This window comes from Vipera berus (genome assembly GCF_964194415.1).
Source record: "Vipera berus genome assembly, chromosome: 2".
In the NCBI taxonomy this organism is placed as follows: Eukaryota; Metazoa; Chordata; class Lepidosauria; order Squamata; family Viperidae; genus Vipera; species Vipera berus.
The window spans coordinates 105,523,870-105,548,685 of record NC_138203.1 but is presented as its reverse complement, the minus strand read 5'-3'; the positions used below and the strand labels follow the sequence as shown (position 1 = coordinate 105,548,685).

The 24,816-nt window shown below is 40.9% G+C and overlaps 1 protein-coding gene across 4 annotated transcripts; it reads right to left on the bottom strand.

Moving 5' to 3' along the window:
• Positions 1-1,999: 1,999 nt before the first annotated feature.
• Positions 2,000-23,932, bottom strand: PEX5 (peroxisomal biogenesis factor 5). 4 transcript variants are annotated; one of them, XM_081317951.1, is made up of 16 exons: positions 23,899-23,932; positions 22,281-22,469; positions 19,632-19,667; positions 19,376-19,508; positions 19,025-19,159; positions 17,192-17,297; positions 12,303-12,393; positions 10,942-11,064; positions 10,628-10,720; positions 10,408-10,527; positions 9,852-9,995; positions 8,426-8,496; positions 7,908-8,123; positions 7,509-7,674; positions 3,909-4,066; positions 2,000-3,153 (listed from the first exon to the last, which is right to left on the bottom strand). In XM_081317951.1, exons 2-16 carry the CDS (start codon positions 22,428-22,430, stop codon positions 2,952-2,954), a joined length of 1,944 nt encoding a protein of 647 aa, XP_081174077.1. In that variant the 5' UTR covers positions 22,431-22,469; positions 23,899-23,932; the 3' UTR covers positions 2,000-2,951. The 4 variants fall into 4 exon arrangements, with proteins under 4 accessions (XP_081174077.1, XP_081174078.1, XP_081174079.1 ...); XM_081317952.1 differs by lacking the exon at positions 23,899-23,932 and adding an exon at positions 23,855-23,873; XM_081317953.1 differs by lacking the exon at positions 10,942-11,064.
• Between the last annotated feature and the right edge of the window lie 884 nt (positions 23,933-24,816).

Here is a 24,816-nt window from a genome sequence, read left to right as displayed (position 1 = left end):
TTCTCCCCTTTTAAGGTCATCTGCACACATGGCTATCATGTCTTCAAATATCTTCATACATTTTAATATGTATTCTAATTTCATGTTAAAACCCGTATGGCTTTGCCATGAATGCATTCCCATCCATTTCTTTGGTGTCATCCTGAGTTCCAGTGTAAGAACAGGAGTGATTTCTCTCCCCCCACCCCCCACCCCCCAGTGCTCATTGTTGTATCTCACTTCATTCGATCTCTTAAAAAAAACTTGGAAGCATTGTGCATGGACAATGGAAGGTCAAACTGGATTTTTTAAAGTACTCTAATGTGCAAAGAAATTTAAGAAATAATCAAGATTTTATATGTAGCCAAAAGTCCAATAACAGTTCTAATTTTCAAAGGTAGTACCAGGTTTGAGAAGGACTGAATAAAAAAAACTTCTGGGCATCACTGTAGGTTGTAAATCTACCACCAACTTGCACCTGCACAAACAAACAAACAGATTTAAAAGAGAGAAAGCAGTGACTGATGTGCAGCTCCCAGCACTCTGGAGATGTCAGAATAGGCAGCTTTAACTGCACCAGCTTGGATTTCTACAGTAGCATAAGCAGCTGTAGGCTGCTGCACCATCTACACCACTAGGTTTGTCTGCTTTGTAATACACCACGAAGTTTCACTATTGGTTGTTTAAAGGGATGCCAAGTCTATTCTTGTATGTTACAGTTAATATTTGTATTGCTTGTAATGTTTATATCATATGGCTATGCATGTCCTCAAAGACATGCATGAATTTTGCAGATGTAAGATAAGCTGATAATGTGTGTCTTTTGGAGAGCTAAATAAAAGAGGGCCTGTCCCAGCATTTCAAGACTCTTTCTTTGTGCTTGCCCTTGCCTAAAAATCCTTCAAAATTAAACAATTCAGAATTACCCGTTAGAAACATGGCTAAAACTCATTGTAGAAACAAAATAGGAAACTGCAGCTACTATTAAGCATAAACCATTTAATGGGGGAGGGGGGAAACCCTCAAAATTAAGGGTGTTTAGAAAATGCGGACATATGATGTGACACCCAGAAAAATACGGCATACTCCATTTAATTCTCCAGGGAAAGATTGAAGGCAAATGAGGTCCAGGCAGAAGAACATCATGGCTTCAGAATCAAAGGGACTGGTTTGGACAAAACTCAGCAGCACTTTTTCGTGCAGCTGCTGATAAAAACAGGATTGCCAACATGATCGCCAACATCCGATAATGGATATGGCACAAGAAGAAGTGGATTCACTGATAATGTTTGAAAGTTTGAAATAAGACCTTCTTACACATATTTGGTAATTGTTAATGCCTGGAGGAGTCAATGCGCATCATCTGAGTTATGTAATAACAAAATTGGCATCGTGCAGCTCTGTATCTGTTCAAGTATTAAAATCTTGGCGGAAAGATCAGAAAGGGAAGGATGAGATTCAGTTTCCTCCTCATGCTGATCCCTGCCCAGACAGAGTCAATAAAAATAGATAGGAAGCTGAATATTTTAGATACTGGCTGAGTTTATTCATCATGCAACATCATAAATCAAAGGAAAAGGAAGGCTAAGATGAAAGATTACCTAGTGGCCTTTTTGATTTTGGGGTCTGGAAAAATCCTCTAGAATTATTTCTTTAATCGCTGTTTCTTCAGCTTTATTCCCTTTTTAAAGGAGACCTTAATACAAGAAAATGCATGATAAAAGCTCTGCAGTAATATGGAGTTCCAAACAAATAACTTCCAATCTCCCCTCAACTCGTGGCTTTCACCATCTGTAAATGACTATTAATGAAGTTTGCCTAAACCCGAGACTGGCTGAGGAGGCCAATTATGTCAGAAATGAGTGAAAGACCTCAGAAAGGTAGCTCGTAAGTTGTGTGCAAAAAGCATGAATTATAATATAATGGGAGATTTTTCAAATATATACAAGTTAACAGTGTTAGTGGTGTAGGAATGGTGATCCCTGCTGCTTTCTGGCAAACAATGGACAAAATGAAAACCTGACAGCTTAATTTGGCAGGTTTTATTCTTTCACTTTCTATTATACAAAATACTTTACAATTTAAAAACATTTTCCCAACAAAAATCATATACATATATTTATATTTAAAGAGCCAATTACACCAAAGGGAAAAGCCTGATGAAGAGAGATAGCCCACCCAGTTTATTTATGAAGAACCAAAATGGCAGAGGGGTAACTAAGAGAAAGTTCTTGGCCCACACTTTGTGTCTCTGATAACTGCCAAGTCTTCCCAGATACATTCTTACTTTAATAAATACACGGCTGCTCCTTTCCCATCTCTGGGGTGGTGACATCATCTACGTTGCTACTTCATAAGTGGTGTTCATTCCCTTTCTGTTGTCCCTTTAACATTAGAAGCACTTTTCAAGTCCAGAGCCCAAAATTCATACTTTGATTCATCTTTTTGCAAAAGGGCTTTTCAATGAAATCATCTTAACCGGATGTGCAAAAAACACCAGCATTCACTCTGATTTAGCAGGCAAAACTAATGTCCTTCTTCAAGGGCCAGTATTCATTTCCTTGTATCAGAGAGGCTGACCTATAAGAAAAAAGCCCACTATATTTAAATCTCTGCCTACTAGACACCATTGCAGGGAAATTTAAATACTTTTCTGCTCAAGGGGTTGTTTTTTTTTCCTAGACTAAATTTTGCAGGCTGGGACAGGCATACAGTAGGTACCCTTCCTTGCTGGATTTCCATAGGTTAAGGGAGCTTAATTTGACAGAAATATGATCCAGCACAACATGTAAACCAGTGGCCTGCCCTTAAAAGGAGACCAAAAATAGATGTCTATGTTGTTTTCAGGGACAGCTTCAGAATTAAGAGAGAAGCGTCCCTGACTCGGCCATGTTTGTCTGGGTGGCAAGAGAAAGAAGGGACTGGTATGGAAGAGGGCCCCTCCTGCATTCACAGGGGAGCCCATCAATGAGTCACTGCTGAATAGCAAAAGCTTGTAGGAGGGTAGGAAGGTCATGGGCATCTGCAGCTTCGTAGAGGTTGTTCTGGCCCAGCATGGAGAGGGCCATACGGAGGGTGCTCCAGATGTTGTCAGACATGGCTCCCTGTTGACCCCGTGGCCCACGACTCTTCTGCTGCATCTGCAGGGCTTCCAAGAAGTGTTCTATAGCTTCTCTGTCAAGACAGCAGCATACGGCAATGAAGGGAGTTAGAGTGATCAAGAATAGCTCACAGTCCAGACAGACAATCCAGTCCGGAATGTTAGCCACAAGGAGAAGGAAGGAGCAGTTCTAAGACTTCCATTTCCCATACACCTTAGGTGCTCTTTGCTGGTTTCGCCAAAACAAATACTTTGGATCATTTTTGTTACTTTAAAGGTAACACAAAGCAGGGAACCTACCAAATACTCCTATTTACCCCACAACAACCCTATGAGATGAGTTGAATCAAGTTTGACTGGCCCCAAATCATCCAGACAGCTTTCACGCCTAAAGCGGGCACAGAACTCAAAATCTTTTGGTTTCTAACCCAACACCTTAACCACTATATTATTTTCCTCAGTAAATAAATGAACACTATAATGTTTTTGACTCATTTGCTTAATTGGGTTCTCTTGATCCACTTTTAGGACTTGTGTGGAAAGCAGATCACATTTTAGGTCGTATTTATGCAGAAATATGGAACATTCAAAAGGTTCACAAACTTTTAAGCACCACTGTAGATGAGACACACCAAAAGCCAGTGAATATGACCTTTTGAAAGAGGAGGTGAAATGAGCGAAGGCACTATCAAGTCAACTGTGATGGCAATTTCTCTGGGTTTCAGAGTTGCCTGATCCACCACTCATGTAGTAGCTCAAGCCTATGGTGGCCTCATCTAATCAAAAGCAGCAGTAGAACCAACCTCAGCTTTAAAGCCACTCAACTCACCTATGGGCTCCTAAGTTGATACAACTAATGCCTAGGTTGTAGCGAGAACGTATATAGCCTGGCTGCAGTTCCAGTGCCTGCCGATAAGCAGCTACAGCTTCCTCACTCCGGTTCCCGTTGGCTAAGGTAGCTCCCAACTTGTTCCAAAGGAGATGATCCTAGAAGAGGGAAGCAGGTTCCATCAGACTTGGTAGAACAACTTTGGTTTTTCCTCCCCTCCCCTGAAACAACACATTATTCTCAAACTTTCTGGGTTTCAAGACTATTTGCTTAGTCTTGGTCTTTAGCTTCAGTAGCTCATCACTGTGCCTTTCTATAGTCCTCCCTCCCATTTTCCCCTTCAATAACAATCCTATGAAGTAGATTGGACTGACCGTGATTACGTTCCTTAGTCTTTCTCTATTTCTCTTTCCCTTACAATGGATAAAGATTGTAGGGGAAGTATGATAGCTAAGGGGTTGAGATAACAACCCAAAAAGCCACCTCTTGGCTCTGCCATAAAATTATTGGGGGTGGAGGGAAGGCAGAGATTTCTCTCTCTCAGATTGAAGTCTCCTATCAGTCACACCCATAGGAAACAGATTCACCTCCTTTGCAAGACTGTGGTAAAGGCTGCTTGAAAATGACAGAAGTGCTCTAGCTTTAGATAGCATTCAAAAGTGCTTCTCTTAGTTTTTACTGAGATGGGGAAATACCACTTTTGGTATTTCCCCATTAATTTCCATACCACTTTTGGTACGGAAGAGTCTTCAGAATTGACTCCTGCTATCAGAAACAGCCTCAGTGAGAAAACGATGCCACCTTCCACATGCACTACCGGCGGAGTTATAGAAAACCCTACAAGACACATTAAGCGAACCGGTGAAAGACGTTTGTAATGAACTCTTGTTGGAGGCTAAACTTCCAAACACGTGGATAGAAGCAAATATCACTTTAATACCAAAAGAAGATGCAGATTTGATACAGATAAAGAACTACAGACCGATATCGTTACTGAATGTGGATTATAAAATCTTCACTTCAATAATGGCAGAGAGACTGAAGTGATACCTAACTGAATTTATACATTCAGATCAGATCAAAGAGACAAATTAAAAACAATTTAAGAGTGATAATGGATGTATTAGAATACTATGAACTGCATCCAGTAAAACAAATGGCACTAGTATTTCTGGATGCCCAAAAGGCATTTGATAATGTTTCCTGGCAATTTATGATTCAACAATTACAAATAATGGACTTTGGACAGAACTTTATAAATATGATAAAAACGATATACAATAAACAAACAGCGAAAGTGATTGTGAATGGAGACTATATGGAGAACTTTGAGATAAGGAAAGGCAAGGATGCCCACTATCTCCACTGTTATTTATTTTCACTTTGGAAGTTTTAAATAAAAATATTAGACAAGATATAGAAATTAAAGGATTAGAAATAAAAGGTGAAACATATAAATTACCAGCATTTGCTGATGATTTGGTGTTTATTTTAGAAGATCCCTAAACTATTGGGAAAGACAGAACAGTATGGAAAATGGCAGGATTGAAAATAAATAGAGAAAAAACTAAAGTAATAGTTAAAAACCTTACAGATAAGCAAAAAAGAAACAATTATCGGAAAAGACAGAATTGCAGATAGTTAAAAAGGTTAAATATCTGGGGATACAGTTAATGGCAAGATGTTCAATGATAAAAGAAGTTAATTACACAAAATGATTGACTCAAATAAAACTGGATTTGGAAAAATTTGCAATTGTCAATATTAGGAAGAATTGCCACAGTGAAAATGAATTTACTACCAAAAATTTTATTTCTATTTCAAACAATACCTATAAAATTGGAGAATTTTTTTTTGGAAGATTTGAATTCACTAACTTTGAAATTTATTTGGCAAGGAAAGAAAGCTAGAATTAAGCGGAAATTGTTACAAGATGCCAAGGAAAATGGAGGATTTCGCTTACCGGAGTGGGTTCTATATTATTAAGAAACTGTATTAACATGGGTAAAAGAATGGATAATTCTTAAAAACAAAAGGTCATTATATCTGGAGGGGCATGATTTACAATTGGGGTGGCATGCTTTCTTATGGTATGAGAAAAATAGAGTTCATAAATATTTCCAAAATCATTATATAGCATTGTTAACATGGGAAAAAATAAAAAATAAAATATATTTTAAAATTCCAGGGTGGTTATCACCAATGGAAGCATTTGTACACCCAAATTTAGTGGACTTGGAAAAAATCTGGACATAGACATTCTAAATTCTGACAGAAATTTAAAAATTAAACAAGAAATGGAAAATCAGGGTATCAACCTAACATGGTGGACACATTTACAAATGCAAACTAGATATGATAAAGATGTTAAAATGTATGCATTTTATAAGGAACAAACTGTGTTTGATAAGACATTGTTCACTTCGGATGAAAAATTAATTAAGAAAATATATATTTTTTTATTAACTTTAGAAATGGAAAGTGAACAAGTCAAAGAAACAATGAGAAGATGGGTAATTTTTTTTGGTTATAATAGAATTAGAAAAATGACAAAATTTATGGGAAAGTATAAATTGACAATGTCAACTTCCTATAAAGAAAACGTATATAAAATGTTTTATAGATGGCACTTGCCACCAGCAAGATTAGCAAAAATGTTTAAAAATATATCAGGTAGATGTTGGAAATGTAAACATAAGTCAGGCACATATTATCATGTTTGGTGGACATGTGATAAAGAATTATTGGGGAAAATACATACAGTACTTGGATAGAAAAGATGTTAGGAGAACATGTTGATTTTAAACCTGAACTTTTTTTATTAGGTATAGTGCCAGAAACAGGGACGCGGTGGCTCAGTGGGTTAGGACGCTGAGCTTGTCGATCAGATGGTCGGCAGTTTGGCGGGTTGAATCCCGAGTGCTGCGTAACAGAGTGAGCGCCTGTTACTTGTCCCAGCTTCTGCCAACCTAGCAGTTCGAAAGCACGTAAAAAATGCAAGTAGAAAAATAGGGACCACTACGGTGGGAAGGTAACAGCGTTCCGTGCGCCTCTGGCGTCTAGTCATGCTGGCCACATGACCACGGAGACGTCCTCGGACAAGCGCTGGCTCTTCGGCTTTGAAACGGAGATGAGCACCGGCCCCTAGAGTCGGAAACGACTAGCACGCATGTGCGGGGGAACCTTTACCTTTACCTTTAGTGCCAGAAAAGATTAATAAACAAAGCTTATACTTAGACTTTGCATGTCACAACAGCGGCAAGAATTATATTTGCACAACACTGGAAAAATGAAGGAGTACCATCAGATGAAGAAATAATTAAAAAAATACTAGAATGCGCAGAGATGGACAGATTGACTATGAGACTGAAAAAAAGAAGAAGAAACAGACTATTATCAAACCTGGGATTTATTTTACCCTTGGCTGGAGGAAAGAAGGAAGGATTAGGAATTAAATATGTAATAGCATGTAAACTCAGACTGCATGTTGGTTGAAAAAATTACTATTGTATGTATGGAAAAAAAATGAATTAAAAAAAGAGAGAAAAAACAATGCCACCTTCCTTCTATACCCTTTTCCTCTCCCTGTGCCTTCCTTACATTTGGGCGTGCGCTCAGGGCAGCAGTGAAGCAATCCACAGCTTTCTCATACTCGCCACTCAGGTTGAAGAGAACACCCAGGCCACATTGTACATCAGGATCCACAACATCGGGGTTGGTACGGACAGCTGCCAAGAACAATTCCTTCACCTCGTGAAAAAGTGAGCTGAGGAAGGAAAAAATGAAGAGACCAATGTGGTAAGAAGGGTGACCGCCAGTCCCATCTTGCTTTATTATCACTGGAGATTTTTAAGAAGAGGCTAGACAGTCACTGGTCTGAGATGGCATAGGTTCTCCTGCTTGAGCAGAGGGCTGGACTAGAAGACCTCCAAGGTCCCTTCCAGTTCTATTCTATTCTATTTGCCCAGTTCCCATTTATTGCTCATTTTGCAGACTCACTCAGTTAGGAGGGAACCCAGAATACGTTTGGAGGATCCAAGACCTGGGCTAGAATTCTCCTCTTCGGGTTCTTTTCCCATCAGATTTGCATAGGCCGGTTTGTGGCGCAACCAGTCACGAAGGGTTTCACATGCCTGCTTCTGCAGTGATTCGTTGGTAAAACTGACAGCTAAAGCCATAAGTGCAGTGAGGTTTCCGGGCTGCAACTCCAGGCACCTAAAGGAAGCAGGAAAATCATACAGGTAAAACACCAAGGGATACAGCTGCAACTGGTGCAATCCTATCCCTGCCAAACCAATTCTTTCTGCCCTAAGAAAGAAAATCCTGCTGACCCCACATCAAAGGGCCAGTTGCAAACAATGGATTTAGTTTTGTTTCAGGTGAGGAGAAGATGCAAGGGTATAGCTTAAGTTCACACACATCCCCAAAGAGTCAGCTTCATTGGCCTTTAGACTTTGGACTACCACACTGGAAGGTCCCAAGGCCTTGCACTTCGGCTGCTCGGGAAGGTTACTCACTGTCGGAGGGCACTTATTGCAGCAAGCTCTTGTTCATTCTCAGCTTGGGTGGTTCCCAGGTACTGCCAAGCCTAACACAAAGACATGACAAAAACAAGAGAGGGGGCTGATGTTTGCAAATCTTCTTTTCTCCTCTCCATCTTTTTTGTCATTGGAAGGGGAAAAATATTTCTGGGGAGGAGGGGGTGCACGCTTGATAGCACTTCAAAAGCAACCAGCTGGCCCAGAGAGCCAAGTGATTTAAGCATACTCAAGCAGCTACTCTCAGGAATGATCAGAATGGTGGAGGTGTAAGGCAAAATCCCAACTGGTGCCTGAAGCAGCCACTTCTGTCCTTCTCATGGTTAACTCGGCTTTGGGAAAACATCAGAAATCATGAGCCAGAAGGTGGCACGCACCCCAACCCTGTCCAGGAAGGAGAGCGAAGAACTAAATTCTGATCTGAAACAACTCTGCTCCAGTTCTACAAAAGAGGAACATGATGTCAAAACTGAAATTGACTTCATCATTGCCTAAACCTGATTTCGGCTCACAGTTTGCCAAACAGAAACGGGAGGGGAGTTTGGTAAATTCCTTGGGAGGGGGAGGGGGAAATTAAGGAATGCACGAAAGTCTTCTGTGGCCTGAGAGGAGATACCCACCAAGGTCAAGTCCCAAGAACTGTTCAAACGGCGGCGCAGACTATTTTCCCAAAACAAAAGCACTGCATATAATTGGTGGACAATGAACTGTGGGTGGCCCAGGGAAGAAAAGGGGTTTTTTACTATGGCGGTTTTCGCAGGAAAACCTCAGAACTGATTTTGCTTCTGCTGTACCTAGATGGATCTTTCAATAAAGTTTTACTCTTGGTGAACTCTTTTTTAGACTGTGCAAACTGGGACAGTTGGCACATCGAGTCCTTGGCACCCAAGTAAAGACCCTCCACCTCCAATTACAAATGTTACGAAGGAATATATCTAATTCCACGTGATCAGAGTTGGTCCTGCCTGCAGCACACAGGGGCTAGGCTGCTGTTTGACATAAGCCAAGGCAGAGGGGACATGGTGGCTCAGTGGGTTAGAACGCTGAGCTTGTCGATCAGATGGTCGGCAGTTTGGCAGATCGAATCCTGAGTGCTGCGTAACAGAGTAAGCGCCTGTTACTTGTCCCAGCTTCTGCCAACCTAGCAGTTCGAAAGCACGTAAAAAATGCAAGTAGAAAAATAGGGACCACTACGGTGGGAAGGTAACAGCGTTCCATGCGCCTTTGGCGTCTAGTCATGCTGGCCACATGACCATGGAGACGTCCTCGGTCAAGTGCTGGCTCTTTGGCTTTGAAACGGAGATGAGCACCGGCTCCTAGAGTCAGAAACGACTAGCACGCATGTGCGGGGGAACCTTTACCTTTACCTTTTAAGGCAGAGAGATGCTGGCCCTCCTTCACTCACCTCCATATGATCGGGCTTTTGTTGCACAGCAGCCTCAAAGAATAAGACAGCATTGGGGAGATGCCCCTCCTCCAGACATTTCAGCCCCTCCTCAAAAGCATGCGGGTGGTCCCGTACAGGGTTTTCTTCTTCAAACTGGTATCCCTACAAGGGAGGAAGAACAAGACATCAGTTCTTCCAGAGGCTGCTCCCAGGATGTTAAAAAAAGAGATGGGACACTTGCAGGGTTTTGCTGCTTATTTAAGGTACAACAAGAGGAAGAACTAGTCCATCTGCTTTTCTCTTCTGCTTGCAAGTCCGGGGCGGTGCATCTTTCCTTGCCAATTAATCAGCGTGGAGGACAGCACTGAAGAAGGTAAGTGGAGTCTTAGGTGCAGAGGTAAGCAGAGAGCATCTTCTATCTTCTATATCTATATCTATATCTATATCTATCCATCTATCTATCTATCTATCTATAAGTTACTATCCACACCACTCGCTAGTAAGAGTTGTACCATCAAGAAGAAAAATGAGGGACGGAGAGTACAAAGCCCAGCATCCTTTCTGCAGCAGATACCTTGTCGTACGTGGAGCTGGCAAGATCCTCATACTCTGTTAGCCAAGGATGAGCCTCTGCATCTCGCTTGGCCATCTCCTCCCACTCAGCCTGCAATTTGTCCCAAAAATCCACATCTGACTAGAGAAAGGAGAGAAAAAGAAAATACCCAGGTTTTTTCCTCAAATAAATGTATCAGAGACGGTTCCTATCACAGAAGAAGGTGGGCCACGTCCATTACCTCCACAGCAGTCTTGGCCTGCTCAAATTCTGGATCCAGGCCCAATGCATTCCCAGTGTGTGCAAACTGATCTACCCAGGCTTCAGATGTATCCTAAGCAGAGAAGGCAGAGGGGAAAAAGTCTTCTAAAAGAAAGCTAAATACGCAAAGCAACATATAACATTCAGGCTATTTGGACAGAATTAGGAAGGGAATGACTTTGATCTGCTCCTCATCTACAGATGCTCTGCTCAGTTCTGGGGCCACTGGCTACATGGAGCAAGCTGCCATGAGTTCTCCTGCTGAAAGCAGCAAGCAGCAGACAGGAATCCTACCTGCTGCTGAATAAACTCAGTTGCCCATTGCTCTGCCTTATCCTGGTCCCTGGGATTAATGGTCACCCGATTGGCCTCGATGGATACCCTCCCATCTCCAATCTGGCGAACAAATTTTACGAACTGCATGAAGAAAGGAGACACAGGTAGAGATTATCATTATTCATGTCCTTTCACTTCCAAAATATATCTTTTGCCTGGATTAGCCTGCACCTGGCCTGAACAGACCTTCCAAGAAAAGGCAAAAGGCCCATTCAGCTTTACTGGGCACATGAGAATCAGCGGTTATGTAAAATAATTACACAATGCTAGCAATAAGGCTCTAGAAAACCCTCCAAAAGGTTACTGTACAGGTGAAAATCCAGGTTAACTACCCCTTTTCACCCAGCCTCATCCAAAATTTATCTGGATCTGACAACAAGAGTAAAATCTGGCCTCACAGTTTCTAACTAATCCTTAAGAATATGAATGCTGTTCCACCATGAATGATTGCAGAAAGGAAGCAGGGGAGGGTGTCTGTTAACAAAAACTCCATTATGATACTGAGGACAAGAACTACTAAGATGATCATGCCTTGCATGGGATTCACTGATGAAAGGCAGAAGGCTCAGCAGAGAGAGGAGCTTCCAACCTGGTGCATGGTTATATTTAACTCTGCATTTCCTAATGGGTTTTATCCATAACTGCCCAGCAGGCTTCATTAGTGAGCAAGGCTTTCTTTAGGAAATCATTAGGACAAATTCCAAAACTCTAGCCATTATATTACACTACTGACAGTGGAGCACCAATCTTCTAAGACAGCCTTCCCAAATGCAATGATCTTCAGATGTGCTAGAGGTTGGCTGGAAGAAAATTCTGAATTCTGAAACCTAACACATCTGGAGATCAGAAAAGAAAGGCAATCCTTAAGAAAATCAAGAGAATCATTTTCCTTATGAGGTAACAATAATAAATCAACCTAATCAGTTCGGGGGGGGGAAGCCATAGCATTTCAATTTTTCACAGGAGGGGGCTATGTAGCCCATAACAAGCCCTCTTCCCTCATTTTGCTGTCTCTGGCAGCCCATCCAGTCAGATGGTCAACAGGCTGCAGAAAGCCCAGGCGATTCATAGCAATGCATATTGAGTACTTTAAATCAGGACATTGGGAAGAAAACATGACGCGCAAGGAAGCAAGGAAAGGGTGTGTGTGTGACTTGTGGGTACACATATGGCCCTTGAAGCTGAAAATGTTGATAGCTAGTGGTGTTCAAATGAGATACAGGATCAAATATACCGGCACACACATACCCACAATTATTTTTTCTCCAGCCTTACAACTTTGCGTGATTTCTTTTGAAGAAAACACGTTATATTTTTACCTCAGAATCATTCAGCTTGGGATCGTCCACTTTTGAAAGAAAATCATTAGCTGTTTTTTTCAGATCGTCTTCAGGCTGGTATTCCTCATACCTATGACCAGAACAAACCAGGCAGTCAGGATAAACTAAAACAATGCTATGTTCAAAAGTGATTTGATCCTTTGCACTAGATTATTTATTCCTTATCCCATGTTCCAGTTTGCAATTCAAACCCTAGTCTGAATTTTAACATAAAAACATAAAATTTTAGCTTGAAAAAAGAACATAGAAGCAATTTACAAATATCATAAAAATTAAAATAAAAAACAAGCCCCAACCAATTTCACTTATAGAAGCAAAATAGTAGCACATAACCCTTACAACAAGAATATAAAATAAGTAAAATAATTCACAAACCATAGCAAAACTGTTATGTTTCTAGGGATAAGTAAATAAAAGTCTCTATTCCAACCCTTAAAAGGCCTCTAAAGAGATCTTGGTTTTCACACAGAAACATGAGAGAACAAACAAGCTTTTTATTATCTGGAACAAGGCAATTAAGAGCTTCAAGAAGTACAAGAATACATTGATTTGCATCCAGAGTAAACGGTCTCCTAAAGGATATTTTAAAATCTGAAAGAATGTGTTTCTCTTATCTGGCCCAGGTGTCTAATACAGGCATGTCAAACTCGCGACGTCACGTGACATCGCGTGACGTATCGTGACTTTTTCCCCATTGCCGGCAATGGGGAGGGCGTGGTTTTGTCGGGATGCATCCGGCCTGTGGGCCGGCAGTTTGACATGCCTGGTCTAATAGCTTAGTTCAATTGGTACCTTAGTTTAAATGTACCACCATGTACAAAGTGTAGTTGTATACAATCCAAAAAGAGATTGCAGCTGGGAATCAACCAAAATGAAAAGGTGACACAGATACCACCTGGACATTTAAAGATAAGGGTGGATTTAATGCTACCTTTTTTTTATTTTTTATTTAAAAAGTTTTACAATACATTTTAACTTTAATCCCCCCTCCCCCACCCCATCTAACCCTCCCTATCCCTCTCCCCCATTCCCACCTCCCCCCCCGACTTCCCAGAGCTAAATACAGGGTATAAAAACGAAAAACAAACATAAGCATCCATATGCTATCAACAATAAACTATTAATTCTATCACCCTCTGGCTCATGTAAAATGATTACAAACAGTAATAATATTACAGATAAGAAAAAAAAGGAATATTAATTTCATAGAAAAAACTTTCATCTATTATTTACATTCTCCCACATTTCTCTAATCTCTAGACAAATTCTCAATTACGCGCCAAAAGCGCCTATCTCTATTAACCTTATTAATCTCCAACCAAACTGAACTATAATCAAAAATAGTTCTTGCATATATCACGCCAAATGTCTCGCAGTTCCAGATCATCCATCTATACGTCTAGGACACCATTCCAATCTCCAATAAGAATAAGATAAAAAATTTAAAAAAAATTATTATCCAATTAGGTAACCTTTGTTTATAGTAAGTTAAGAAAAATCAACTTGTTGTTGATTAAAAGCTTGCATACAAATACTTTTAGTCCACAACCCTAATATACGTTTCTTGCAAACAAATAACATCAGTCTTAAATTGTTTTAAATATTAAAAAGCTTTCTTTCTCCTCTATGATGAATTCAATCCATTGACATTCTAATTAGAAATTTAGTCACCAATCTTGACACTCCAAAGCTTTTGGAGCATATCTGAAATGACCCCTTCAACTTCTTTAGACCGCGCCCCTCCCACAGCTTCGCTGTAAGTACGCTTTGGAGGTTCCATAACTTTCTGCTGGTCTTGCTCTTGCTCTCGTCTCGCTCGTCTTAGGGCGGCACGCGTCATCCTCTGCTCTCCTGCAGCAACCGATAAGACTGTAACTTGATCCCCTCCAGCACCATTCTCCTCTATCTGTCTATCTGCAACTTCTTGAAGCTTTCCCTCACCATATCCCTTTGCAGCTTCCAGAAGTGGTAGGGGGATTGCTTTTAACACATTGCTATAAAAATCACGTGCCTGGGCCACAGTAACCAAACGATGTCTTTTACCTTCATGCATCACCACCAGTCCAACTGGAATCTCCCATCTGAACTTAATATCACATTTCTTAAGTTCCTCTACAAGAAATGCAAAATCTTTCCTTCTCTTTAAAATCTTTGGAGGAATCTCTTTTAAAACCAAGACTTCTTGCTCAGCAACTACCAATTTAGTATCATAAGCAGCTTGAATGACTTCATCTCTAATTACTCTCTTTGTAAAATAGACCACCACATCTCTGGGTAGCTTCCTCTGTCTTGCAATCCATGAATTTACACGAAAAATTTTATCCATACTTCCCTCAATTTCAGATGCTGGCTGGCCCAATACCGCTTCCAAAGCTTCAAAGATCACCTGCTTTAAATCTTCTTTAGAATTCTCCTTTAAGCCTAATTCTAATAGCATACTGCATCTGATGATACTGAGCGAGGCTCAATTCTCCGTCCACTTTATCCCTTATATTTTCATTCTCTAATACCTTTGCTTCTAATATAGAGTTCTTTTGACTGAGATCCTCCACTTTTGCATCCAGCTGGTGCACACATTCAGCTACACTTTCAATCATAGACAACATGTCTACCCTCATTGCTCTAAACTTCTCTTCCATCTTCTTCTCCAACTTCTCCTCCAGCTTTTTCAACTTTTCATCCATCATATCAGATATTAATTGTGAATGCTTTTCAAGGGCATCTTGTAAATCCTTAAGCGTCAACGCCGGAGGAGGTACAGGAGGAAGCAAAGCTTGCAACGAGGTCTGTTGCACCGGGGAAAACCCCGCATTCCGAAGAGCTTTAGAAGTTTTGGCCACCATCTTTCGTCACTTTCACTTATTGTGCACTTTCACTTTAAAGCTATAAAATCCGTTGAGCTAGAGAGTAAAAATAAAAGTCCACATCACCTTAACCTCCTGTACCGCTCTGCCTGCATCTTTATACTCAAAAGTATTCCTTCTGGCAGGGGTGGTTGCTAACGCCTGGCTCTGCTCCAAAAATCACGGAGCAGAGACACTGCGCAGCTCGGAGCAACCCAGGCTTCGGGGGGGCTCAATCCTTCAGCCGCCCAAACTCTCAGTTCAGGCGGCCACGGAGAGCTCAACCCCTACCTGGGGCCTCACCCCGTCCTCTTCTCCCGAGGAGGGGGCTTCAAATCCATCTAAACAGCTGATCGGCGCTGTTTACGATGGAAAAACACAGCTGCGGAGCGGACAGCCCGGAGGCGGCTGTCTTCGGCGCCGCGTCGCCACCGGAAGCTGATTTAATGCTACCTTGAATTGTCTACATCAGGGGTGTCAAACTGCTGGCCCGCAGGCCGGACATGTCATCGGGAAACCACACCCACCCCATTGCCGGCAATGGTGAAAAAGCTCCGATACATTGTGTGACGTCACGTGACCTCGCGAGTTTGACATCTCTGGTCTACATGGTCCTTCAAGGGAGATACAACAATTGTCTCCACTTAAGATGAATTTCCTACATTAACACTGCCATTAACACTGGACTCACTTGATTAAACTCCATCTCATCTATTGATCTCAGTCACTGCATACATAAGTCATATCTGAATCTGAGCAGAGCTGAAATATAAATTGAATCTGATCTTACCCCAAATCGTTAAGATAACCTCATTCAGCATTTCAAGTGGATGCCATATTTAGCACCACAAATATGATGAAGCACATTTTGCAAACAATCATCTAGATATGAATATCTAGGTCTCTGGAATCCAGTGTACACACTCATTGTCTGAAATCTGCTCCTATTGGATACTTTATCAAATTGTCTTTGACATCAGCTTCTAATTCTGCTTTCTTCACAGAAATAGCTTGGGGGCAAGCTATTAAATGAATTGCCGTTAGAGTTTAAGCAAACAGTCTCCTTGTTTATTAACTACTTAAGAGGAGTGCAAGAGATAAAAGCATGGTTGCAGTTCAATTTGCATGTCCTATTATAACTCCATCTTGAACATATATAACATACATGGAGTTTACTTTTTAGTCTTCAGGAGTGGCTTTCAACTCTTAAAAATTGCTGAATCTAATCCACCTTCAGAATATTTTATACATTTATTGAGAGAGACAATATATAGCCTGGATACTCAGGCAGTCAGCAATGGAAACCCAATTCGCTTAAGAAAATGCTGTACAGTAGTCCTCAAAAGTTACAACCTCAATTGAGCCCAAAATTTCTGTTGTTAAATGAGACTTCTGTTAAGTGAATTTCACCCCATTTTACGACCTTTGTTGCCACAGTTGTTAAGTGAATCACTGCAGTTGATAAGTTAGTAGCCTGATGGTTATGTGAATCTGACTTTCCCATTGACTCTGCTGGTCAGAAGGCCACAAAAGGGAATAACGACCTTGGGAAACAGCAACAGTCAAAAATATGGAAGAGTTTGCCAATCATCTGAATTCTGATCACATGATCACAGGGATGCTGCACAAGTTGTAACTTTGAAAAATGATCATGAGTCACATTTTTCCGTGCTGTTGTAACTTTAAGCGGTCACTCAGTGAGCTGTTGTAAGTTGAGGACTACCTGTATTTTTTTCCAACGTGACGGGGTAATATCAGATGACAATTCGGTAAATTTGGAAGGTCCTCCATAGTTTAGAATCTCTTTCATAATAGTGGGAAATTCTGTTCCACTATTAAAAATTCTCTGAACTGAGGACCATTTGATCACCAGCATTCCTGTTGCTGCTGGATTTTCAGAAAGTTATAAGCTACATAAGATAAGTAGGAGAAGAATGGGCCTTCCAGTGTTGGACTCGGAAAGCCTTTCCAGGCATCTCAATGGATTCACATGTAATTATAGGAAGAAACCACAGAGCTACTCACCACTTATCAGCCGAGGCTTGATCTTCTGATTCACCTAGCCACAGCTTCTCCTCTGACTGCTCCAAGTATTCTTCTGCCCATTTGGCAGGAGATGCAGATAATGGATCTATACAGAAATGGGATAAAAGTAACTAAACTAGTAACTAAACAGCCTGTGAGAAGCAAGAAGGGGCCCTGAGAAGCAACAACTGTTATTAAGCATCACTGCACAGAAATACCTACTATCCTACTCAAAAATCAGGTTCAATTATCCTAGCTAATGCCCTAGCTCAGGGGTCAGCAACCTTAAACACTCAAAGACTCACTTGGACCTGTTTCCCAGAGGGGAAAAAACACTGGGAGCCGCAAAACTCGTGCATGCGTGAGCAAGGGGGGGGGAGCTTGATTGAAGAGTTTAATTAAAAAGAAGTAGAGGTTGCTGTGCATGTGTTTCTCTCTCTCTCTCTCTCTCCCTCTCTCCCTCTCTCTGATCTTTTGCTCATCTGGTAAGCTGGCTTCACGCTGTTCTCGGACAAGCTGACATACATTCTTATTGGACTGGCTCTCCTGCCCTGCTTCCTGCTGCTTCCTGCTTCCTGTGGAGACGCAGCAAAGGCAGGAGCCCTGCCCAATAAGCTTGTCAGCTTCTCGGAAAACAGTGTGAGGCCACTCTCTTTTTTACACACACACACACACACACACACACAGAGAGAGAGAGAGAGAGAGAGAGAGAGAGAGAGAGAAGGGAAGCGCAAGTGGGTCTCTCTGTCTCTGTCTCTCTGCAAATGGCGGAGGACTGGGAGCGCAGGAGAAGGCTGAAAGAGCCACATGCAGCTCCAGAGCCGCGGGTTGCCGACCCGTGCCCTAGCTAATACCCCAAAAATATGAGTTATTACATAAAGTTATGTCAATAGTCTTCCAGCCGGGACACTGTTGTATTATTCACCATCACCCATTTTAATTTGGAAAAAGTCCAGAGAAAGGAAACTGGGATTGGGAAAATGATTTTGAAAGCCCAACTAAAGACAATCAGGAAATCACAGAGAAATGACTGAAGCAGAGCTCCAGTAGCAATTCTGCCTTGTCTGCAAGTCTACCACGGTAAAGGGAAAAATAAAGTGACTCGCAACTTATTTAATTTGGATATAACAAGACTCTAGACAAAACATTTAACTCTGCAAATAACTATAAAACAAGACATGATTCCAAGTATCACACAATCTTCCTTCTCTAAAAGGCTTTTGTGCCTTTAAGGCCCTGTTGAAAAATTACATTCAATTCAGAATGCCATTTATGTATTCAAGGAAACTCTAGTTGAGCAAATCCTATGCTACAATAAACATGTATTCAGGTAGCACATGATTGTTAATTTAACTCCAATGCACCCAGAGTTTATTATTAGATTTATATCCTTCCTCCTCCCCTCTAATGCAAAGTAGTTTACATGGGGATCTCCCTTTTATCCCATGACTGAGAATGGAATTAAACCTGAATCCCTTCACTACTATGCTATACTGACCTCTCAAAACATGCTTTTCTAGAACATATGTTTTCTAGAAAAGCCTACTTTTCTAGGTCTACAGACTTAAATCCTCAGAAGGCAAGACAGAAGAAAAAAAGACTGCCTAAAAGAAGCTAAACAAGAATGGCATGGGAAAAAGGAGATACTCTTTAGTACTATGCAGGCAACTTCCTTTATTCTGCCAATCCTGCACCCATTCCGTTTACAGTGGCTTCGTTTTTCCCACCCTGCTCCATTAGATGCAGTAGATAAATAAATAATAATAAATAAGTAAATATCCGTAAACTCCTGTAAAGTGAGAGATGCCCACATCTTCCCAACAGCAGCCTTACCTGTAACCTCGGCAATGAACTCCTGGGACCAATCGGCACCATCATAATCTGCGGAAACGTCAACTGCATTATCAGATGCACCAAGGAAGTCCTGTGTCCAGTTTTCCGAGAGTGCCAGCGCTGCCACCCCTGGAGCTGAGGAACAGGAATGGGTCCCAATAAGTGTCCCAATATCAAACACACACACACACAAAGACATCTCCCAATACATACAGGTGAGACCAATACCAGACTGTATTTTTTCCTATAATTCACAACCCTCTCCGTCCCCTTTTTTAGAAACAAAAGACCAGAGCCTGCCCTACTCCCTTTTGTCCAGAAAGTGTTTGGCTCTTCCCTGTTCACATTTACCTCTCTGTGGGGCCTGTCGGAAATTAGATTGCTCAATTTCCTGCATCTCAGCCAACAGATCATCCATCTTGAATGTTTGCGGGCCGCAGGAGAGCATGGGGCCATTCTGCTCTTGAAGGAACTCTGCCACCAGCTGTCACAGAAAATGATACAGGAATTTGCATGGGCAAAATGTAGATCAGGGGATGGAAATAAAGTCATAGAACAAGTCAGGGATGGTGAGGAAGATAGAAACAAGACATATGGGAAGGCTTACATCATCTTCAGTGGCTCTTCCAAGAGGTTTGGGCACCTAGAAAACAGAAGAGATGTGGTAATTATCTTGAGCTCCCTCTGCCCTCTGAGGCTCCATCTGACTTTGATATTATACAGCTCTTTAGGCAATGAGAATGGTCAATTTTAAATCAGATGGAACGGTACATGGGAAAAGAAGATATAACTGTGGTTCCAATCTCTCCACATATCCTAAAGGAAGGATCCCTGCAGGACTAAATGTGGGAAATTCAGGTTATTAACAGTATTTATTTCCATTCTTCAGTTCAATCCATGAACTATGGGTTTGAGCCTAGCTTGGCCTGAATAATTGTGTGCCTACATAATATATCTATGGCAAATGTGATATTTGAAGCAGGAATTTTCCAGATCAACTTTTAATCAGCTCTTGAAACTGCCACTGTGAAAAAAAAATCATTTTGGAAACTCTACTGACTCTAAGTATGTAGTGACAACTACCTTATAAGAAACCTAAAACCCTTCCAAGCCACACTGTTCCACGATCTGATTCACAGCTGAATTTATATACTGTATTAAATCACATTCTTTTAATGAAAAATTGTTGAATAATCCCCAATGGCTGAATTAACTCACTGTGCTAAACTACACAAGTTACAGTTTAGTGCAATTATAAACTCAAACATAAAAGCATCCTATATTTCAATTTCCTATTTTAATGGCAGTACAATTAGGACTATGACAAAGAATGAAAAAAGAAAACACATATCTTCAAACTATGGATTCAGAGACAATTTCTAAAGATACAGTGAACTGTAAGAGCCAACTAATAAGTCCTGGATCAGGTAAAGGTGAAATTCATACGTTTTGATGCAATACAAAATAGATGCAATAGGAAAAAAATATTCTGGGCAAAAGTGAGAAAAATACAAGGCAATAGAGACAACAGACAAGATGGATGTATAAGGGAAAAAGCCACGAGTTAAACTTAAGATTATGCAAGATACTCGTGAGAGAGGTGGCCTTAAATTGCCTAATTTTAAATTATATTATGAAGCTGCTGCATTAGCAGGAATAAGTGATTGGATTAACTTGACGCAAGGGAGGTTATTAAATCTTGAGGGCCATGATTTGTTGTTTGGCTGGCATGCATATTTGTTGTATGATAAGAAGGTAGACAACGTGTTTAGGGTGCATATTTTAAGACAGGCATTGCTGAGAGTTTGGAAGAAGTATAGACATAAGTTAAGTTGTAAGATACCATTGTGGGCAATTCCAAAACACGCAATAGAAAATATACATGCTGGCTTCAAACATGATGTGACTACGTACAAGGAGATCCTTAGCTTGGAAAGGAATGTTTGGTGTTTGAAATCATATAGCCTCTTGCGAGAAGAGAAGGTGGTTCAAAATTGGTTTCAATATACTCAGTTACGGGCCAGGTGGAAAGAAGACCAGAAAAATGGATTTACAATGACTGATGAAAATTTGATAAAGCAAATTAGAAATCAGGGACCAGCACATATTAAACGGATATATCTTGCATTGATAGAGATTGACTCAGAAACAGAGCTTGTTAAGGATTGTATGATAAAATGGGCCCAAAACATCCAGGAAGTTATCACAATGGACACCTGGGAAAAGATTTGGGTGAGGAACGTAAAATTTACTCAAGCTCAAAATCTAAGGGAGAACTTTTACAAAATGTTTTATAGATGGCATTTAGATCCTAAAAAGCTTGCAAGTATGTATCCGAATTATCAGCCTAAATGTTGGAGGTGTGGAGATGAAGATGCAACATATTTTCACATATGGTGGACATGTAAGAAGGTTAAGGCTTTTTGGATAAAAGTCTGGTGGAATATGCAGAAGATTTTTAAACAGAGGATAAAGTTTTGTCCGCAACTTTTTTTGTTGGGAATAATTGCAGACGCTACAGTTGTGGACACCAAGTTGATGTTGAACCTAATTACGGCAGCAAGACTTTTGATAGGCCAATATTGGAAGAAAGAGGAACTGCCGACCATAGAAGAGTGGACTTTAAAGGTTTCCGACCTGGCAGAGATGGCGAAGATTTCGGCCTATTTGAAAGATCACTCGCAAGAACGCTATATTATGGAATGGAGAAAATGGATTGAGTTTATCCAGAACAAGTATAGGGTTAAGAAATTTTATGTAGCATTTGAATAAGTCTTCTTTCGTTTTTTTTTCTCTTTTCTTATTTTAGTTTCTTTTTATATATATTCAATATTATTAAGGCTTGTTTTATCCTATATAAGCTAGAGTGTGTTGGATTTTAGAGTTTATAGTTGTTAGTATATGATTGTTTATGATTGCTTTTTATATATATACCTTGTATTTAGCTTTGGGAAGTCGGGGGGGGGGGGAGGGGGGGAGGGGGGGAGGTAGGGGGGGAGGAGGGAGGGGGAAGGGGGGATTTTTAAAGGAAAATTGTACCTTAAAACTTTTCAATAAAAAAAAAAGATGGATGTATATGGCATCAAAGTGATTAGCGGAAAGTCCAGAGATGGGACACGCATCAACATACTGAATACTTTGTACCATCTCCAGAAGTTGAATTAGTTTCACGGTCCCTAATATTTTAAATCAGCTTTACACCTATTCCAAGACGGAGCAATAGTACCCTAAAACAGACTAAGTGTGACAAACTTACCACATCTGCTACTGGACCAGTGGGAGGCCATGCTAGGGAGCCCTGAAGTCCTTCCTGTTGCAGGCCCTTGTCCTGTATGAAGTGGCTAGCCAGCTTCATCAAAGGATTAGAGCCCCCACACTCTGGCTCCACCAACTCCCTCATTGCCATGGTAGGTGGTGGAGAAGGTGACACCCACACAACCGTCACCTGTCCAAAGAATAAACAGTTGCACAGATTATATTTATTTACAGTATATATAGAATTGTCTGCACGATTAGATTACCTGGTCGGGCAACTTCGAAAAGGATCATGGAATGCAACTACTGCAGCAGACGAAACAGAGACGTCAATTTCCCTGCTAATAATAATGAATTTTGGAGCACCATCCCTAAAACCTATCTAAGTCACATCCAGATCTACCCATATATTTACTTACTTTATATATGTGTTTACCTATTTACATATACATGATATATAATTTTATAGTGATTGTGATTAACGCTGACATTACTTAACGACAAAGGAAAATCCAGGAAGTGTCAGCTAACCAACCAGTATTGCCCAAAATGACAAGCAATGAACTATGGTTTGTTACCTTACCATATCAGGTATTAGATCAGTGAGCAGATGTCTGATCTATGGCTAGCACAAGACATGGAGCAACTCATCATGTAATACAAAATCACAATGTCAGGCTGATTAATCCAAGCCCCCATCCCAACCCCTCCCCCCCCTAACCACAAGTGTTGGGGCTCAGACCCAACTATTACAGTATTGTTAGCATGGTACTCAAATACCACTTACACTGACAGTATTACTGTTTACTGGGGTTTACCGGAGTTTATATAAACCAGCAAAGCATACACTATGGCTGTCAAAGCACAATGCCTGTGTTCATACAACACGTTAAGGCAAGTTATGATGGTTAGCATTTGCTTTTAGCATGTTGCACAACTCTCGGCTTAAAGCTGCACAATTACATTTTACCTACACACCCACAAATGAATTAAGTAACTCTAACAAACACCTCTCAGGCAGACATATTAACCCAGGAAGCAGGTCCAGCAGAAATTCAACCAATGGCAAAATCTAAGCTACGTTCTCCTCTGCTAAGCCCTGATGCTTTCCAGTGGGCTAGAGTTACCTAGCCGTCATTGAACCACCAACCAGGGGCATGCAGTGCTGTATACACGCATCTTGATCACTTCATAAAACCCGAGGAGCGAGCTAGAGCCGAAAGCAAGTTCTGGAGTTTACCCAGGACTATGTCAATTGAGACACCAAGAGGTTTTCTAATCTATACTATGCTAATAGCCAGCACTGGGGGGAAAAAAACACTAAAGCGGCAATGCAAGCCGGACTTGATTTCAGGAATCTCGACGACTCTGCTGCACGCTTGGCTGAATAACCAGTCTCCGCCGCCGGAAAGCCTTGGGGATGAAATCAACTAGCTCACCAGGCTTCCAAGGCCTTGCTTCTCTCCACTTCAGAGCTCGCCTTTCTCAGCAGCCGTATAGAGCCCTTGTGAAGGATCTCCATGTCCTCCCCCCTAGTGAGCTGGATCGCTCCGGCGAACAACCTAGAGTACGTACCGGGAATCTCCCGCTCCCCTTCCTCTATCCAATGCAATACATACCTGCACGTCCCCGTGTCTGCTTCGTTCCTACAACATTCGCAAAAAGAAGAAAGGAGGCGGAGCCGGCCCTTAAAGAGCCAGCGCCTCAGTAACAGAAACGGGGAAGCAACGCCGGCTCCGGAGCGGAAAGCCAACCACGTTGTGAATATTGATGTCAGGATAAGATCGTGCTTGGTTTTGATGCAAAAGTAAAAAAAAAACAATAGAGGCTAATAGCATTTCTCGGTCAGATTACGATTTCAGTTTTGCTTAACCCCGGGTAAACCGGCTTAGAAATCGAATGATGTTTTTGCAGTGAAGGTAACTGCTGGACGCCCATGTCGCAGCTTTGACTATGTAGTGGATATTCTATCCACCTATGTTTCAGTAAGTTCTTCTGTGCCTGGCATTCAGAATTAAAGCTATGTAAAAAATATACAGTGCAAGGTCAGCTCACTTTCTTCTGGCTCTTGTATAAGGTCTGGAAGGAATTGCTGTTTTAAAGTAGAGCATAAAGAGATGGGTGAAATAATTGTATTTTCCCATCGTTTTTTCTTATCAGTTGTTAAGAACTTATTTTCTGAGTAATGGCTAAATCCTTGATATCAAATCCAAATGACATGTATTTAAAATGAAAATCTTGAGGACCCGAAGCCACAAATATATAATGCATAATGAGGAACTTATAGTGCCACAAATAGCTGATCTACTGTAACTGCCATCTGTACTAAATACTACACATACCAGGCTAATTTTCACAGGGGATGGAATATTAAAATCACAAGAATATTTATGAATGCTTAAGTCATGACTCAAAAGTCACTAATTCCCCATCCTACTGTATAGAAGTACTCTCTTCATTAATATTAGTATTAAAAAAGAGTAAGTTGAATAAGTCTTTATAAAAAATATGGTGATTTACCTTTTATTTGTTCATAA

Bases quoted from the DNA above. Each gene is read 5' to 3' on its own strand.
- PEX5 (XM_081317951.1), bottom strand. From the start codon at position 22,430: ATGGCAATGAGGGAGTTGGTGGAGCCAGAGTGTGGGGGCTCTAATCCT. The intron at 12,394-17,191 runs GTGAGTAGCTCT...TTCTGGTCATAG, and splicing joins CAAGCCTCGGCTGATAAGTG to GTATGAGGAATACCAGCCTG. The intron at 11,065-12,302 runs GTAAAAATATAA...TTCTTCATGCAG, and splicing joins CCAAGCTGAATGATTCTGAG to TTCGTAAAATTTGTTCGCCA.